This window comes from Lissotriton vulgaris, unplaced genomic scaffold, assembly GCF_964263255.1.
Source record: "Lissotriton vulgaris unplaced genomic scaffold, aLisVul1.2 SCAFFOLD_254, whole genome shotgun sequence".
Taxonomy (NCBI): domain Eukaryota; kingdom Metazoa; phylum Chordata; class Amphibia; order Caudata; family Salamandridae; genus Lissotriton; species Lissotriton vulgaris.
Window position 1 is genome coordinate 2,042,823 of NW_028243099.1, and position 19,415 is coordinate 2,062,237.

Genomic DNA, 19,415 nt, shown 5'->3' on the forward strand with positions numbered 1-19,415 from the left:
CCTTCACCAACTTGTTTCGGTTTGCCATGGTGAATCATAGTGGCTAATGATCCATGTGGTATGTAGTGTGTGGTTCCTCTACTCAAATATAGTACATGTTTGTTTTGTTTCTTGATCCAAATATATTACAAATATATGAGCCCCTTATCATTAAAAAATATTGCTTTACCCAAATATAGTACAGGTTAGTTTTGTTTCTTGGTCCAAATATATTACAAATATACGGGCTCCTCCTCATTAAAAAAAAGTTAGGGCCCGGTTCACAAAAGCATTTATGAGTGCAGAGAATAGTTGTGCAGGAGCACTTTTTTCCATACACGTGTATGCCTTTTCAATTTTCCAAAAAGTCCAAAACTCTGTTAATAAAAGTGGAATCAAGGCACTATGTGCATCAACTGTATATGTATAGTCGCAGAATAATCCAATTTTATTTCTATGTTAGAAGTTTTGATTCCAATTTACATAGGCATTCAATAGTATGTAAATGATTATTACAGGAGTACTACCTTAGGTACTTCAAATGGCGTTGTTAATGGGTCCTAAATCTGCACCTGTAGTAATACTCATGCGAATGGATGCATTATTACTTATGGAAATTCACACACAATCCCAGTTGTGCACCAGGCACTAGTCTTTGACCCCTGTTGGACCAGTTCTTCTTAGCAGTAGCTCAGCCTGGTAAATGACATGTGGCCTTTTCTTCTTAAGTCTTTGTTTATAGGTTTTCTATGCTACAAGAACCTTTTAATTACTACTTAATTTCTAGAGTGGTGCTTTGAGTTACAATTTGTGCATGGTGTATTTACAGCCTAGTGAGGGGTGTCTTGATCTGGGACTGCATGATACATCCTCAAAAAATAAACATGGTGATAAGATGTAAAAGTTGAAAGTAGCCTGATAGCTAATGGTAATCTTCGTTACCATATTATAGGTCTTTCTCATGAAAGTCCATGGATTCCTTTCTAGGGTCTTCAGCAGACCTCGTCTGTGAGAGCTACTCCTCGAAAGTAACTAGGGCGTGTGGCGAGTGGTGAGTATTCTTATATGAACAGCAGGTGGAGAGTGTTAGTAGACAAAATCCCACATAAAATACAAAATATTGGGAAACAGATTTTAATTTTAGGAGTAAGTCAGTCATCTGTTTCCATGGCAAGAACTCTCCTCAGTAATATAAAAGGAATTGTGGCGTAAAACCCATACAAAGAGCGATGAAGGCTACTGGTAAGCAAGCCATGCACAGCCATCTGTCTCACATTGTGTAATAAGTAGATATGGAAAGATTAGGTTATACATTTTTACACACCTGAGTAGTCAACCTTTTTGGCTTCGGCGGTGGTGCTGTAAATTCTGCTAAACAAGAAAATAAACATGTTTTTAAATCATTCAATTAAAATATACTTTGTTCCCACCTCTAATGTTGTGCTAAAACAGAATAACAAACAAAATGAAACAATTGGGAACCATACATGTTTACAGCCTCTCTTTAATAAGACCATTGTGGAAAGGGTCCGCTTACTAGTGGGTCCTCTTTCACATGAGCTTCACATCAGGCTGTTCATGGCTTTGCACTGACACTAATCTGAGCAATGTCAACTTTACAATGAGGAGATGGTATGTTTAGGGTGGAGTAATTCTAGCTCTTTGAACTAGGAAAGGTGATGTTCTGTGGTGTTTTGTTCTACATAAACTAAAGATAATGTAACCTAACTTGTATAGGTTGTCTTGACAAAAAGTGGTATTAGATGCCAAATATTACATTACAAATGCCTCGCCTCCTTCACTGCATGAGTGTGTCACATAAAATGCCTCTTTTTCAACTGAAGTGTGTCAGAGAATAGCATAGATGGATAAACCTGGTTGTCACCAAATGTTAATATTCAGCTGTTAAAATTAGAAGAAAATGACAAAAGGTAGCTTTTCCAAGCCCATCACAATGCGTTGTGTAGAACTTCACCTGCACCCCCCCCCCCCGAACCCACATATGATCTCATGACTTAATATATGCCTAAGAGACATAATAAATAAAAACATAATAATGACAGCCTTATTTTGGCAAATATATATTCCCGGTCTTCAGGTGTAAGTTAGTATTTTCATGCATGGTAGAAAAACAAAAGGTGTTTGTTTTTTTCAGGTGGGTTTTATACTTACATTTGACAGCATGTGATTTACAATTGGATGTATGTCGATACTTCACACGATTTTAGTGCAATGTTTTTACTTAGCATAATCTATTACTTCACAAGTTTTATCTGCACATTCATTTATAACTCAAATGGTTAGAAATGTACTTTAAATGCTTTTATATCGCATTATATTACTACGCATTTTCTTGTAATGGTTTATGCTAATTAAAAACATTGCACTAAAATTATGCAAAGGGCTTTAGGGTGGGTGAGATTTTCTTAAAATCGTCTATTAACTAAATAATCGTAAATTATAAAAAATATCCTTTTTTTTAAAAACTCGCATATTTCATACCTTTTTCACAATTAATATGTCCTTCAGCCTTTTACAAAATTATTCGTTCGAAAATAAATCTTTTTTTAAATAATTAATGTAAGAATTTATTCTGTGTACATAAATCAAAATCAAACATATAATGTACACATCATTATGTATTCCATTGATAACGTCTATGTTTTTGAATACAATATCTTTTCAAAATTAATTGTACCTCCTCCTACTATTTCTACACATTCTCATAAAATCTCAACACTACCCAAACCCTCCCACACTACACTACCCTACACTACTCAAACACCACTACACTACCCTAAACCCTAATACACTACCCCTACATGAACGTCCCCCTTCACCCTGCCTGGGTCCTATACTCTAACACTACACTTCACGACCCCTCCGACACTACCCTAAACCCTAAAACACTACCCTACACTACACAAACACTACACCACTACTCTAAACCCTAATTCACTACCCCTGCACTACCCTCCACCTTCCCCCCTTCTGCACCCTACACTCAAACACTACCCTGCACGCCCGACACTACCCTAAACGCTAAAACACTACCCTACACTACACAAACACAAAAACACTACCCCCTGCACATCCCTCCTCCGACCCACAGTCCGGTCCCTACACCCAAACACTACCCTTCTCGACCCCCATCACTACCCTATAGCCAAATTACACTAGACAAACACAACCCTTAAACCTTAAACACAACCCCCTGCAGGACCCTAAAAAATACACTGCCCCACTTACCTCCTTCCCCTCGTGGTCCCTCTCTTCACCTTCACTCTTGGATCCACTATTCTCCTTATTTAAGCGTCTTAAGAGCAGCACGTCGTTGTTTGGAAACCGAAGTGCCTCCTTTTCCAAACAACGATGTGGATAGTCTGCAAAGTATTTCACTTTACGAAGTAACATTAATTTAATTGCTGTTTGGAAACGGAAGAGCCTCCTTTTCCAAACACCAATGTGGATAGTTTGCAAAGAATTTCACTTTGCGAAGTAAAGGTAATTGCGTAGTAACAGCATGCTAAGTAAAAGCATGCGTACTAAAAGTTCCTGCAAACTAAAAAATGCGCACTTAGTAATAGTTAGAAATGCCTGCGAAGTAATGGTAGATTACCTTTACAATTGCATGAGCCTTATAAATGCTGTGCCCTGGCATCTGCCACTTCACATTAAATTGAGTGAGATCCTGTACAACTAAGATACAGTTGTACATAATTATGGTAATAAGTTATTATCAAAGTAACAAGAATAAACAGATGGACAAGACACTAGAAAGACAGCTATAGACATATCATTAATGGTACTTTCAGGGTGCAAATGGTTTCAGGCGGATCCCATGGTAAACTACAATCATTTCAAATATTATAATTCACATTTTTAGTGTTGCATCAAGATATTGCATGGAGAAAAATGACTACTAAGCATTATTGGGAAAAGCAATCAGTCGGAAATGTACAGACTTCTCAATATCTTGTAACCATCATATGACGTTTCCACATTGATTGTGCATTTTCTATAAGGGTGTATTTTTTTTCTAAACAACTTTTGTACGGGATAGAAACAGTACTTAAAAGGATCATATTCTTACTGTATACAGACTCCTTTTCAGGTGGCTGAAAGACAAAATAAGCAAATGAAAATTTTAAACTCAAGCTTGATGTTTGACATGTAATTGGTACATGCTTAAGGACCTTTTATAACAATAACATCTATAAAATCATTGAACCGGACTGCCTACCCAGGGATACCTCCACTCCCAACCTCTGTTGAGATTGTCACTATTGTCCAAAGGGGGTGTTGCTATTTTCTTCCCTAATAACTACCAACTCATTAGTAGAGTTGCTTCGGTCAATATAGTGGCACATATATAAATACTTCACCGTAAGATGTCTACAAATTCTGTATTCCAAGTGGGAGATTTCAAAGGTTAACAAAAGTCTGCTGTCCCAATTTTTTGTCAGTGCCTGTCCCCTCTTTCCGCAAGCAGAAGCGGCTGACACCCTCCACCATCGTCTTAAGCCCGCCAGCACACCAGAAGTTCAGGAAGGAGCCGGTAAGGCAGATATTCCAGCAGCCACAGTCAAAGAAATTTGCAACCAGTATAGGTAGACCTTGCAAGGTTGTAGGATTATCCTTAAAAATTGAGCCCCCCACTTCTGCTATTGGCTCAGCTATCTGAATTAACATTTTTTATGGATAAGCCAAATGAAGTTTAGCCAACAAAACATTTCCTCCGGAAACTACACATCTATCAGGAATCTGGTTTAGACAAAGGTTGCAAATACACATATAAAGTAAAAAAAATTGTAAAAGTAACACCCACTGATTCAATGTGTCAATATTCAGTGAAAGTAAAATAAAAAGGGTAAACAACGTATTTTAGTTAAGTGACTTTTGTGATGTACATGCTTCTCAACTTACTTCTGGGACTTTGTCCTTTGGATTCTGCATAGGGTCCTATTGGAGAAAGAAATATAATATTGTAATACAAGGCTTAAATTATCCTTAAATTAGCTTAAAACCCAATGAACTATAAAAATGTCTAACTGTATGAGAGACATAGGACAACACTAAAAGGTACATCCTTCTCATCGACTATAAAGTACTATGGGCCAGAGTCACTGAAAAGTTGGATACTTACTACAATAAGTTTACGCAAATGTCTGGACAAATTTCATATTTTAAGGGATTTCTTAAATGTTATAAGGAGGTTGCCTGAGAAGCTATGAAAGTCATACATTCCCGTGAGTAATCTAGAAAAACTTTTGTAAATTCCTACAACTTCATGATATTGTGAAGCCACCATTTCTGCAACTATAAATTTGCATACTGTGCGTGTAAATTCAAGTAATGAGAAAAATGCTTTTCACAATGGAAACGACCTCTACCTTGCACCGCAATCAATTTTATAGGTGTTGAGTGCCTATCACCCTGAAAACTGATTCTCTCCTGCCCTTAATAGAAGAACATGTCAGACCACATCCAAGATGAGAATGGGCCATGCAAACGTTTTTAAGTCACATTTGTCAGGCATTCCTGCAAGGAACTCCCACAACTCACCCCCAGGAGAAGATCTAGTATGATAAAAAATTCTGTGAGAATTATTCTTTCATAAATTCACATTTTGTGATTCGCAAACATGCCTAACACGTATAAAAATTGCAATGTGGATCTGTAGCCTGAATATAAACATGCAAAGTGTTTACTGGATCAGGCTCCACAAGCCAAAATTATTAAAGCTGTTGGTAGACGTCAGGGAGGTACAATATGTGATGCCGGGATTTGTGCCCAAGAGGATACGAAACGAAGGCCCAGAAGTCAAGCGTTGATGTTGTACGAATGCCAGCAGGACACAACAGCCATTTTGACTCTACAAAGCATACTTAGCTGTGTATAGGCTCACAAAGACTAGTTGACTATGACTAAAGAGATTCCACCAAATGACCCTTTGGCCTTCAATTATTTAGGTTACCGAAGTGTAATCCATAAAATGTGCCTTTAGGGCCCTTTCTACTAATATGCAAAGTTTTGATTTCTAAACCGCCCCCGCACCCCCCCACAAAAAAAAAAAAAAAGTTCTGGCAACCCATAACTGTTGCTGCACTACAGGTTTGGATGATAGGCTGTAGACAGACTCAAGAGGATGGAAGGGAAGACAGACTTCATTATGCTCCTAGCCTTAGACTACAAAGACTACATCTTGCTTGATGACCTAACTTTCCACATCGACGACCCCAATGAGAAAAATACTGCACACCTCCTCCATAGTATGAGTAGCCTCTGACTGACCCAGATAGTCCACGACCCGACACACACTGCAGGATACATGCTGGACCCAATTTTCACCTCCAGCCACACCGTCAAATACAGCCATGTCATAGAACTCACATGGACCAATCACTCCATCGTCCACTTCAGCGCCTTACGCCCCCACACTGCTACCCCTAAGATGATCAATGTCCCCCACCGGAGGTGGAACAAAATCTCAGAGACCCGCTGGGTGAATGCCCTCAACACCTCTAACCCTGCTACCACCAACAACCTTGAACAGGGAGTTAAAAACATCAACGCCTGGACCACCTATTGCTCAGACAGCATTATTCCCATCAAGAGCAACATCCACAAAAAATCCTCAGAAAAGGCCAGATGGTACACCCAAGAGCTCAGAACAAAGAAATGAGACAGCAAACAGTTGGAGAGGAGAAGGCGCACTTGCAAGGACACCTCTGACAGGGCAGTTTCAAGACCTCCCTCAATCTCTACCACCACCTGCTGAGGGCAACAAAGAAGACAGTCCTTGCCGCATACATCGAAACCAGCGCCAACACCACGAAGGAACTTTTCAACATCATTAATGAATTCTCCAACCTGGCTGCCAGCGAAAACAACATCACACTCTCACAGGAGGCGTGCCTCAACCTCGCCCACTTCTTCAACCACAACATTGCAACAATATACAAAAACTTTGAACCCCAACCTACACCTAAGGACTTCCTCAACAGCATCACCATAACCAACACGAACCACACACTGACCACCTAGAACATCCTCTCCAACCAAGACACCAAATCCACCATGACATTCATCCACTTGGAAGCTTCCACAGACCCATGCATGCATCACATCGTCAGCCTCAGAAACCAAAGGATCAGGCAGGAACTCACCACTCTACTCAACACCTCTATCACCACTGCAACATTTCCAGAGGTCTGGACACACAATAAAGTCAGACCACTGCTAAAGAAAAACCTCCATCGACCATAGTGAACTCAAAAACTACTGGCTAATTTCCCTGCTCCCATTCTCAGCGAAGGTACTGGAAAAGATCATCAACAATCAACTCATGACACACCTGCAGCAGAACCAGCTACTCGACAGCTCCCAAGCCAGCTTCCCTAGCAACCACAGCACCGAAACTGCCTTGATCGCAGCCACCGAGGACATTCAAACCCTCCTCCACTGAGGAGGAACGGCAGCTTTGATCCTCCTCTACCTTTCTGCAGCCTTCAACACCATATCACACCAGACACTGATCGAAAGACTCCACCGCATCGGCATCCAAGGGGATCACCTTTGAACCCAAAGTGATCACCGGTGGTGTCCCCAAGGGCTCATCCCTCAGCCCCACGCTCTCCAACGTATAAATGAACCCGCTGGACAACATCGTCAAATCCCATGGTCTCAATATAATTTCCTATGCAGACGACGCCCAACTCATCCTCTCACTAACCGACGACCCCACCACCACCAGAACCAACTTCCATCCACAGATGCATGACAAATGTCGACAACTGGATGAAGAACAACTGCCTACAATTGAACACAGAAAAGACGGAAGTGGCCATCAGGCCTAAGACCCAACCCCACTCCCTCCAACAAAGCCAGAAACCTCTAAATCATCATCGACAACAAGCTCACCATGAAATCACGGATCAAAGCCATCTTCTCAGCCAGCTTCCTCACTCTGTGCATGCTCCATAAGATCTTCAAGTGGCTACCTGTACATACAAGACGCACTGTGACACAAGCCCTCATCACCAGCCAAGTGGACGATGGCAATGCCCTCTACATAGGAATTACCGCACACTTTCTACAGAGACTTTGGACCATACAGAACACCACAGCCAGACTCCTCCTCAGCCTTCCCCGATGAACCCACATCATACCCCACCTCTGGAAACTCCACTGGCTCCCCATGCAGAAGAGATGCCAATTCAAGCTGCTGACCCACACACACGAGGTTCTATACAACCAAGGACCTGCCTACATTAACCACCATCTGAACTTCCACCAAACATTGAGAAGCCTATGCTCCGACTTCCTTTCACTTGCCATACTACCCGCATCTACTGAAGCAGAAGTGGAGGATACTCCTTCTCCTGCATCACAACAAAGACCTCTTGACCATCATCTCACTTCCCGAATTCCAAATGGCCCTCAAGACCTGGCTGTTCGAATAAGCCTCTTCGGCCTGCAAGTGACTGGATACCCTATTGGGTGATTAGCCATGCTTTAAAAATCCTGATTGATTGAGAAAGCTGAACTGCTCCAGATTCCTAGGAATATGTCTGGAGGTTTTATGAGAATTAAAAAAAAAAATCATAAACTTACTTCAAACATAGGTGTGACTCTACAGCATAACTTTGAGTAAATCAAGCCCAGAACGTGTATGCAGAAAATGCCCCTTCTTGGATGAACAAAAAAATAAAGCAGAGGGTAAACCGAAAGTGAAATTTTAAAGTGATGGAGTTAATATATAATTTTTTTTAATGTTCATTGAGTTAATTAATAGGGCGTTTGACTACTACTTCGGTTATGCATCTGTCACTGGTTCATAGGATAATAGACTCATCTCCCAAGAGAATCTCTAAAGTAATTTTTTTACTTCATCTCAGAAATGACACTATCCCAGATATAAGTATTTAAAAGTATTCTTCAGCTTTATCTGGTGCCAACCTGGTACCTTATCTGTACAAGAAGGTATTTTTACTGATGCTCTAAAACAGGTCAAATTAAGTCCTACATAAAGACACATAAGGCCGACCCAATAAACATACCAACAACAGGCCTATCACAAGCCTCCGTCAACTGAGTAAGATTGATAAGGAATGTCTTGATGACAAATTTAACTCACTGATATAACTCCATTGTGTGAATTAGGCTTCAGAAAGACTACAGCACTGAAATTTGCATTGCCAAAATACTTTCACTGCATATTGGACAATAGCAATGCCTGCCTCCTCATCCTTTTCTATTCTTAACAGCCTTTCAATCCAGTTAGATACCATTGACCACTTATAGCTTATTCACATTTTTAAAACGCACATGTACTTCACAGGAGAAGTGCTCAGTTGGCTTGCTTCTTTCCTAGACACATCAAACAAATGAATTGGTTAGGCCACACTGCCCTTGACCTAATCCCAAGAATACATTAAGCCCCTATAGGTGCACCTATATTGTTTTCTTTTGCATCGAGCCCCTATAAGTGCGCCTATGTTCTTTAATTTCAAAGCATGCATTGCAATTCATCAGTATGTAGGTGATCGTCAGATTTATATAAAAATTGCATCCTTCAAGCGATACACACATTAAAATGCACGTTGAATATTTACGTTTGCTTGCCAATTAAATTTTCAAATGAAATCATGATGAATAGCCTTTTATTCGTGTACACTGGCTCTCTCACATTGCATATGAAATCAATCACCATCAGTGCACATGGGATAAATATGGATAGAAATGAGGAAACCGCAATGGCTGCTTCCCATACGGAGGCACCCTCCTCCCTCTTGGCCCGCGACTTACCAGCGATCTCTCCTCTTGCCTCAGCCACTTGTTGTCCTCCACCATCTGCTCCTGCTGCCGGCTCAGAATTTGCCTCATTTTTGCTTGTTCTGCCATCCACAGCTTCTGGGCCTCCTCTTTGCTGCTTGGCTTTACAAAATCCTCCTCCTTTGAGAAATAATGCAACATATTAGCACAGCAACCTCCTCACTCTCTAGCCACAGTGGGCCCCAACGTGGTCAATAGGTTTTTTGGATCACACTGGAGGAGATGGACTTGGGTGTGCTTTAGCAATTGTACTATTATCCTCCACAGTGGAATTGCTGGATTATATTCAAGACCAAGGTCACATCCCATTGTTTATTCCTCATGCCTTCATATTTTTTGGAGAACAAGAATTATAGAGATTAATGATGGGTGTCCTGAGAGTTAATCTCTCTAAGTGGTGACCGTGTTCTGTACATTGGTGTCGTTACTCACCTGAGTGCCACAATATCTTCGCTCAGAACATGAGGCACAACAGAACTCCTCTACCTACTCACTTGTTCATTCACCCAGTACTCAGTCATAAACTAAGAGTGTTATGTAGAGTATGGAGGATGTTTGACGTGTGCCATAAATTAGCCAATGTCCTGTCCTCCGACGTGTATGTACTCTAAATATGGCAAACACGGACATCCGCCAAACTCTAAATAACTTATTCAAATTGTTGTCAATATTACAGACAGCGAAGAGACAGTGAACAACAGAGCTTTGTGTCACAGGAGAAGGCTTGTATGTAGTATAATGCATCTCCTCATTTTTAAAAGAAACATTATGTTTATCAATTATTAATACTACAACAAAATATATTCCTCTCTGGAAGCTAAGATGGTGCAACAGTTTTAATGAGATCCAGGGGCTGTGTTTATGCAACATTTAATTGTTTTTTTCTCCAGACTTGATTGTGAAGAATGAAGCCAGAAAACAGAGGTGGCCTAAATAAATAAACCACAGAAATACCATCACCGATTAACCCCCGCCACCCAACACCCAACAACTGTATCTCCATTACTTTTTCACCGCTCCCCTCCCAATCCCTCAGTTCTTCCCTTGGTGTGAAAAGCCTGGATCTCATCGTCCAGGGAGCAATGGGGGTCTTCACCTCATTGAAGAGCAATGCTTTGATAGTGACACCGTGCAGCCCATGTATTGTAGTGCTTTTGTGGGCAACCTCTTGCTTTGGAGATAAGGATTTCCATGGTCATGCATTGATCCAGCCCAGACTTCCACTTCTCAGGGGTTAGAGGCTCTGTGTCTTCCCTGGCCTTAACAATGTCCTTTTTCGCTCCTACCAATTCCAGCCTTGAAAACATGGCCTTTTTTTAATCTGTCTGTGTCTATCATTGCCGTAACATGAAGGAGGACGAGCCTTCAGTCTCGCGGTAAAGTCTAGCCCAACACATCCCCCAGGCATGTCAGCACCCCTAAAAACAGAATTAAGTTTAAGCATGTCCAGAATGTCTTTAGGAGCACCTTTTGGTATCACATTGCAGACAATGTGGTGAGGGAACAACCCTATTCTCCATAGTCTATCACAAATGTAATAAACCCTGTGTAGGCATTTCCATTGTGTGAGTCGAAACTGAGGGGCAATGGCCGATTCATGGGGGAGGCGCGCGTCTCTCTCCAATCATCCACTTACAGTTATCTTAGGTCCCCCACCCAAGCTTCCAGCATACAGTCAAATGCATACAGTAAGTTAATCAACAAAGACTTGTTCACTTGGGAAACATTGTGATTGGTCAATTTATTAAGGAGACTGGGGGGTAGATACAGCCCCTCTAGGACGTGTAAGTGTATTGACTGCTTTCCTACACCTGGAGGGTGAAGATCCAGACACTGACGTTAGGGAGGATGGAGACAGGACTTCCCGTAGAAATTCAATGAGGTCCTGTCAAGCAAAGGGCTGCTGTTTAGTTCTTCCTGAGCACTGCCGTTTGCTAGAATGTAAAGCTAAGGTGTAGGGCTGCAGTTTACTTTGTTCAAGGTGAGGAAATGTCGGTGCAGGGACTGCTCTTTTGTCCTGAAGCAGACATCTTATGCTTCATTCGGCCCTTGCTTTGGATGCTCCTGTTCAGAGCCAGTACCACTGCTGCCAACTGTGAGAGCCATCACAGCAGGTAGCATTGGAACGAGAACCAGTCAAGCTGGTTCTGAAGCCTTAGTTACTGGATTCACATCTCGGCTGGAAAATAAATGTAAAAGTAGGATCCAAAGCACCACACTTTATCCAGGTCCAAGCTCCACAGGCCCAAGGAATATAGTGCTCTGCACATTACTCGAGGGGATGCTGGTGTGACCTGGGCTGGTGTCTGAATGACAGCTAGTCTCCCACAGGTGAGGAGCCATCATTTGCCCTTTCTGCTAGAGAAGAGGAGGATCTGCCTACACACTAGATTTTGCATGCCTAGTAAGAGAGAGAAGGAGCATGCAGGACCGCGTAGAGGGACTGTCCAGGAGAAGAAGCCCAGTGTGTTCACAGCATCCAGAAAAACCTTAGGAAGCTGACAACTTTAAAAGAGGGAAGCCAAAAGCGATCACTGTGAGAAGGGATCCCCCCTGATCGCATGGACTAATTATAACTGGGAACAGTGTCAACACGCTGAACTGGCAAACATTGTTGTTTTATTCGCATCATGCTGTGTGTCCTAGAGACTGCTGCTGTCGCTGACAACATCTGATTGAAGATTTCTCATCCCTGCAGATGTGGAAGCCCTTATCAGCTATCCACTTGCTAATGACCGGCCAGGAAACTGCATCTGCACATCCATGTGTCCTGACCGAACCCGGCTTGCGAGGCCGCTGCTGCTGAAGTTGTGTGCCATCATGTGGTCCTGCCGAGACAATTCAGCCCAGTGAAGGACATCGCTGGGGCTCCCACAATACAAGAGCCTCTGCCACAGGATCTGGACCGCTGAACGCTGGTAAGGCCGGTAACTGTGGGGTCTAACTGAGTGGAATGAGTGACAGAGGAGGCAGAAAAACAATTCTGCTGCATAATCTGAAGACGTTGGCCCAGTAAACTTGCACTGGCGAAAGAAAGCAGAACTGTGCGTCTAGGCTTTCAATCAATCAATCAGGAGTTTGTTAAAGCGCAACTACTCACCCGTAAGGGTCTCAAGGCGCTAGGGGTGGGGGTGGGGGGGGGGGAGGGGGGTGCAGGTTCCATTCCATTAAGGAGGGGGTCTGTCGAAGAGCCAGGTTTTGAGGTTTCTTGCGAAGATGGGGAGCGATGTTGTCTGTCTGAGGTGGAGCGGAAGAGCGTTCCATGCTTTGGCCGCGAGGAAGGAGAAGGAGTGGCCTCCCGATCTGGTCTTTCTGGTGCGGGGGACCTCTGCGTAGGAAAGCTGGGCTGATCGTAGGGTCCTTTGGGGTGCGTGGAATTTGAGCCGGCTGTTCAGGTATGCTGGTCCGGTGCCGTGGAGGGCCTTGTGTGCGTGGGTGAGCATCTTAAAGGTGATTCTTGCCTCGACGGGGAGGCAGTGGAGTGTGTGCAGGTGCTGGGAGATGTGGCAGTGTTTTGGCAGGTTGAGGACCAGTCTTGCGGCGGCGTTCTGGATGTTCTGTAGCTTGCAGATGAAGTTTTTGTTTATTCCGGCGTAGAGTGCGTTGCCGTAGTCGAGTCTGCTGGTGACCAGGGCGTGAGTGACTGTCTTTCAGGGTTCGAGGGGGCTTTGGGGTACCTTTTAGTACCGGTGCCTAATCCATGCTGATACCCAAGCTATACATCGGGTCGTAGCCATTAGGAAGCTCTTATAGAGGGGAGAGGGTCTTCCTCAAAGAGGATCGCAAACAGGATTACTACCCTAATTAAATTGCATTCTTTTAACTAAAATATAAGCATTGGCCTGGGCAATACGTTATTGTGTGTGTTGGTTGACTATTGAGTACCAAGCTCTTGCCCCTCACAGTACTTCCTCGATAAGCCTTTGATGGGTCAACCTCATAAACCTGGGAGACAAATGCCTAAAGGATAGACATGTCTCAACCACCACAGTTGGGTCCCAGTAGCCCCCCTCCAAATGTGGTCTGAAAGGGTGCAAATTATTCACATTAAAGAATAAATGTGGACCCAAATGGGGTTGATTGACTACAATTTTATAGCAATGCACAGGTTTCCGATTTACAAAGGGTACAGGTATATTGTGGGAGGGTGGAATGGCCAAAGACCAACACAAACGTTACTTACATAGTGCATACTGCATATGTAGGAGGTGGCTTTTTCCCCACCTCTTAAAACTGGATCTGTAGCTCGACTTGAGACTCAGACAGAATCTTGAAGACAGACAGCACCCATTCCTAAGGCAGCACAGTGGACATCCTGAAGACGTCCTTATTTGGCCTCACATGGACCCTTCTAGCATTTCTGTGCACCGCTGGATGAAGTGCAAACTGAATGTATTGCAGCACCTCTAATACATCAGAGCTGGGGTACAGCTGGACATCTGGCCAAAATAGGGTCAGCATTTGCTCTTTTTCCAGTTTGTGCTCTTTCTTCCAACAAGTCTGAGTAGGAGCATGTCATGGATGCCTCGAAGGGTGCATAGTGGGTGCACCGGGTCACTGTATCCCTTATGTAATAGCAGAATACCTACTATTGAAGTAGAACACGCAAAAAGACATTTCCTCTTTTATGTCAATGCACAAATAAGGTCACTTAAGCTAGTGTTATTGTGATTGAAAATTACTCTAATTGAGCCAAACGTCTTTACTGGTGTTCTGATCTAGCTAAAGGCAATCTGCCAAATACTACACGTCCTGCAGACTCAAGAAGTAAAGTTTCAAAGAGACAGCAATGCAGTTAGAACCCAAAACAACAACAAAAAAACTACTGAACACAACACAAAAAGATATTGCTTCAAATTAAATGAAACAAAATGCCCTTTACAGTTTCAACGAAATATCCCTTTATCTGTAATACACCAAATGACCATTTAATTGTTTGCTAGAAAGCACTGGTCGCTTAATCCTTATTTGTCTTTACGGATGAATTTGCCCACTCTGCTTCAAAGAGAAGAGCACTTCAAATCACATAATTAAACTTAGTTTTTCGGTCTCTTCTAAACTACAGCTGTTAGTCCTTTGGCACTTTCCTCACATTTACTTTTTAATTCTTCAGAATACTCTTTACATAAAATATTAATTTGCTTCTTCCCTGTCCCACCTGATATGTCATACTTATTACTTCTGACTTCAACCTTAGAATCTCAACCTAATAACAACTTGTCTTGTACTTTCAAACTGACCAAAATCCATTCAAACACAACCCATAGTCTATCATTCCTTTCACTTAAACCTCCTGTTTTTATCTGCAGATTTTAATGAGTTCTTAATGTGTTTGTGAATTTATAAAATGGCATAAATAGTCTGAATTAAATTAAAAGGAATTATACTTATCTGAGGGAAACACTCAGACAGTGTACACAGCAAATTTCGGCTAGTGCTCAATGGATCAGACAGTGAAATTCTGGGGCCACAGCTCTTGTAATAGCACTTGACCACTTCAAAAGGCTTTTGAGTTGTGAAGACAAACGTCTGGTCCCAGCTGAGTTGGGATGTTTTTCGCTTACACAATACACCATCTTCCCTGGGAATCACTCAAATAGTTTCATGGCCTCCATCATAAATTCAGATCTATCAACAGTACTATCGTCTCTAACAACAAAACCAATTCTCTCAGTCATTTTTGTTAGGTTTTCTGAAGAAAACACAGTTGTAGAGAAATGGTAAACCCTAAATTGAGCCTTCGCTTGATGTTAAAATAAGAACCATATTTGCTGCATGCCCTTCTCCATGGATCATTGACAGAATATTGTTAACAGAAATACTGGGTGGACATAATACTGTGTGAAATATATTGAGGAACAAAATATCCAGAAGGAAAGTGCAAATAGGTAAGTATAGATTTACTATTCTTAACCCCCCACTTACTTACCTTGAAGATACATATGTTGTCAAGTTACACATATGTGGAGTTAGACAGTAAAACTTTGCTTACCTATAGAAACTTATCTTTACGATATTTATGTCCTCGATATTCCTGACGCAGGATTTTTCTGTTTCCGATATTCTGTCTAGGTACCCTTCTCAACACAAGCAGCGTTTGTACAGAGCCAATGTAAATGAACCTTATTGCTCTTAGCAGCCTCACACACAACTTCAACCATTGCGCATGTCATGAAATCTTCAACCACACAATTTCCCAACTCTGCACGAATGCAGCCGCCTGCAACCCACTCAGACACACCAACAAAAACCTCTGTAAGACCTCACTAGAGATAAAAGCACGGTATACAAATACAAATAATAATATAAATATGATAGAAAAACACCTACATCAATGTCTTTCGAATGCTGATCATAGGGACATGCAAAAGAAAACATATTATACACACTCATTTGAGCTTGCTGTTCACCATATTTGTTAAATCTTCTTTATGATATTTTGGCTAGCTGAGAACAAGCAAGTATTAGCCCTTTTTGTCTGTCAATTACACTTAACACAACGTCACCTTTTGGAGTATTGCGGTGAGGTTTAATTTCCCTTGGTGTAGCCTTCCGTGTCATTCGGTGCTTCATAGGCAAAAGTCCTCAAGAGAGTGGCAACAACATGCCCTATTGCCACAAAACATGCCAACACCTCCCTTGATCATGCAAATCGGAAGCATGCAGGTCTTACCCGCATACTGCGTCGCTTGAACACATTGTGACGCTGGAGAGGCGGGCTGTGTGTCGAGTCCAATGGCGACTGATAGTCGGTCGGGCTAAAGAGGGTGGGCGAGCTCGCACACAGGCTCTCTGGCATCTGTGGAGGAGGCGTGCCAGGTGCAAACATGGACAGAAAGAGTTAGCAGTGGCAGCAGCAATAGCAGACGAAAGGAACAGAGACGCATGTCAACATACATACACTGAAAAAGCATTTTAGCAAGGCTGTGACGAATCTGCATTAGAAGACACACAATGCTCCTCTTTCGACTCGGGGATGCAACTCATAAATTCTACGTTCTGCAAGCGTATGCTGTGTGCTCTGTACCTACTGCAGGATCTGGTGCCTATCAATATACAGGCAACCTCTGATCAGCCACTGAATATTCTGGCCAACTGTGCTATGCTCTGTTGGCAACACAGAAACACACAAAGAGAAACACTGGAAAACTCTTTTCGCACCTAGGCACTCAATATCTCATTCTGCCCAGATTGTATAAGCTCAACTTCATGTATTTACTACATTTTCTTGTGGCATTTTAGAATCCTGGCATTTTACATACTCCACAACATTCGATCTGTGTTGAAAATGTACTTTTCTCATATACAATGTAATAATGTTTACTAATAGGTATGCCCCACACATTTGGTGCAACGACATAGAAAAATACACCTAATACCTCTAATTTGGACACTACATGCTCTAAATATTCATTTTATTAAAATCAAAGTTCAAACAATACTTTCATGTTCTTGTACAAGTTACAATTGTTGACGAGATACATGTTAAGAATACATTCTTGAAAAAACAATCACTATTTAATAAGTCTTACTACAAACACACTTTGTAGTTTAAAGGTACTACAAATATAGGAAGTTACTCTAACTACCCATGAGGAATACCTTCACTAACGTAGAGAAGGTCCAACACACATTTGACCGGCAAGGACTTCCGCAGCAGAGGGGTTAGGAGTGTCAATATTTAATTAACTGTATGTTATGCCAAACACGAAGTATATACCCAAGAGGCCTTTGTTAAAAACCCATTCTGCGATTACGATGGCCTCGCTGCACTGATGAAAGTTTATGGTCCTTCGAAACTTGTTTTGAGGCTTCTTTTGGAGACCGGAGTCAGGCTCAGATGGTGATGCAAGTACATTATGTGTCCATTTCTCTCTTAGTGAGGTGTGTACCATTGTCAGTATCTGTCCCTAAAAAACACACCTCTGGCCTTATTACCTTACTGCTTCTTCGCTTCCTATACGAGCTCACATTAGATTGATGTTGGCTGGAGAGCATGAGTACAAAGTTATATATATTAATAAGGTCGGAGACAATTATGTGAGCATATATGAGGGGTTTTGGTTACACCCACATGTTAGGAGCCAGGTGTGTTTTGAATGGGCAGGCGTTGTGTGCTTCCACAAAAAAAGCTTGCCTTTCACAAAGCTGTGATCATTTTGTTTATTTATCCAGCTGCCTAAGCTTGAATTTTCAGGGGCACAAACAAGGCATTGGAATGTTATTAAAGTGTCTTTGATAACTAGGTAATTTATGTTGTTTTTCTTTGGCAGCAGCACAGATGGGAGGAGGGCAGTCATTAACCTACAAGGATTTTTAGGGTTACCTTTATATTGCAAACGTCACCTGACCTTTTAACCTACACCAATATTATTCTACAGTTCTCTGCTTCTACATAAATATATATCTATAACCGAGCTATTTACTTGTAATGCGTCACTTTACCATACAACACTCCTTTACAACAAGACCTATTGGCATTGCCAATGCTTGTTTTTTAAATTATTGACAGTCCTGCTCAAACTGCCTTAGCCTTTGGTTCAGACATTTTGAACTTCTGTAGATTTCTTTCATACGCTCTAAACTTTTTTTCCACTTGTTCTCCCTTGAAAAGTAAAAAAGTAAAAATGTAATTGTGAACAGGAAAACAAATAAAAGAAACTGTAGCCCGTGTCTAAGTGGATGATAGAAATCGATCTATCTTGCACATTGCATGCTTCCATTTGTTTTTCCGATAAACCTTTGGAAGCATAACAAATGTTGCTCATCATGTTTTCACAAATGAAAAAAATTACAATTGCATTGTAAACACCATGGATTCTTACCTGAAACTGAAGCTTGGGCGCTAGCAGGTTTATTGGAGCAAGTGGCTTGTATTTTGGTCGACTGGGCTGAGAGTAGATGAAAAATAAAACAAATAATGGTTAATGTATCGGGAAACTGAAATACAGTATTATCTTTTAATAACTAGACCCCTTAGTGTTGCTCCCGACCAGAAAAACAGACTGGCCTTTACCAGAAGAGGCCAAGCAATTGTATGTGCAGTGCTAGAAAGTCAGGGATTGATGAAAGGGACCGAGGGAGAGAGATGAAAGGGAAAAAGTGGTGGGTTGAAGCAAGGCAGATCAGGGAAAAGGAACAGCAGAGAGTGTTGTAGGGGATAAAGGATGTCTGGAGGGGGTCATGACAGATGGTGGAAACAACGGATGTCTAAAGTCAGGAGCAGCAGCAATTATTGAAGGGGACACAGGGAGACAGGAGAGGCAACAACAGTAAATGTTGCAAGTGGCACAGTAAGACAGAATGGAGAACATCAGGGGTTGCTGGAAAGGAGTTTGGTGTCTGGAGTGGAATGGCAGACTTGGAGGAGAAACAGGACAGAGTAGTGGAACATCATGGCCTGTTAGTGGGGACATGGGAGAGTATGCAGGAGCAACACACACAGCAGATTCTCTTAACACATTGTGAATAATATCCACCCTTCTCAGGAGTTCTCCTTGGATTTGAGCTTTTATGGACTTGGAATGCTGGTGTTTGAACCTCTGGACAGTGGGAGGCAGCTAAAAAGCCCTCACTGTATATCTCTTTCTCTTAAACCC

General features: G+C 41.9%; 1 protein-coding gene across 4 annotated transcripts in view; it reads right to left on the reverse strand.

The window, feature by feature from the left end:
* Positions 1-19,415, reverse strand: part of PTK2B (protein tyrosine kinase 2 beta) — a 97,946-nt gene that overhangs the window by 14,557 nt on the left and 63,974 nt on the right. Inside the window, exons 8-13 of one of the 4 annotated variants that reach the window (XM_086948499.1) lie at positions 18,642-18,707; positions 16,490-16,615; positions 9,790-9,936; positions 4,906-4,941; positions 4,073-4,097; positions 1,304-1,347 (exon numbers count right to left, since the gene is read on the reverse strand). In XM_086948499.1, coding sequence (XP_086804625.1) covers positions 1,304-1,347; positions 4,073-4,097; positions 4,906-4,941; positions 9,790-9,936; positions 16,490-16,615; positions 18,642-18,707 — 444 coding nt within the window. Of the gene's footprint in view, positions 1-1,303; positions 1,351-4,072; positions 4,098-4,905; positions 4,942-9,789; positions 9,937-16,489; positions 16,616-18,641; positions 18,708-19,415 lie in introns of all 4 variants that reach the window. The other 3 variants (XM_086948498.1, XM_086948501.1, XM_086948500.1) reach the window with 3 other exon arrangements.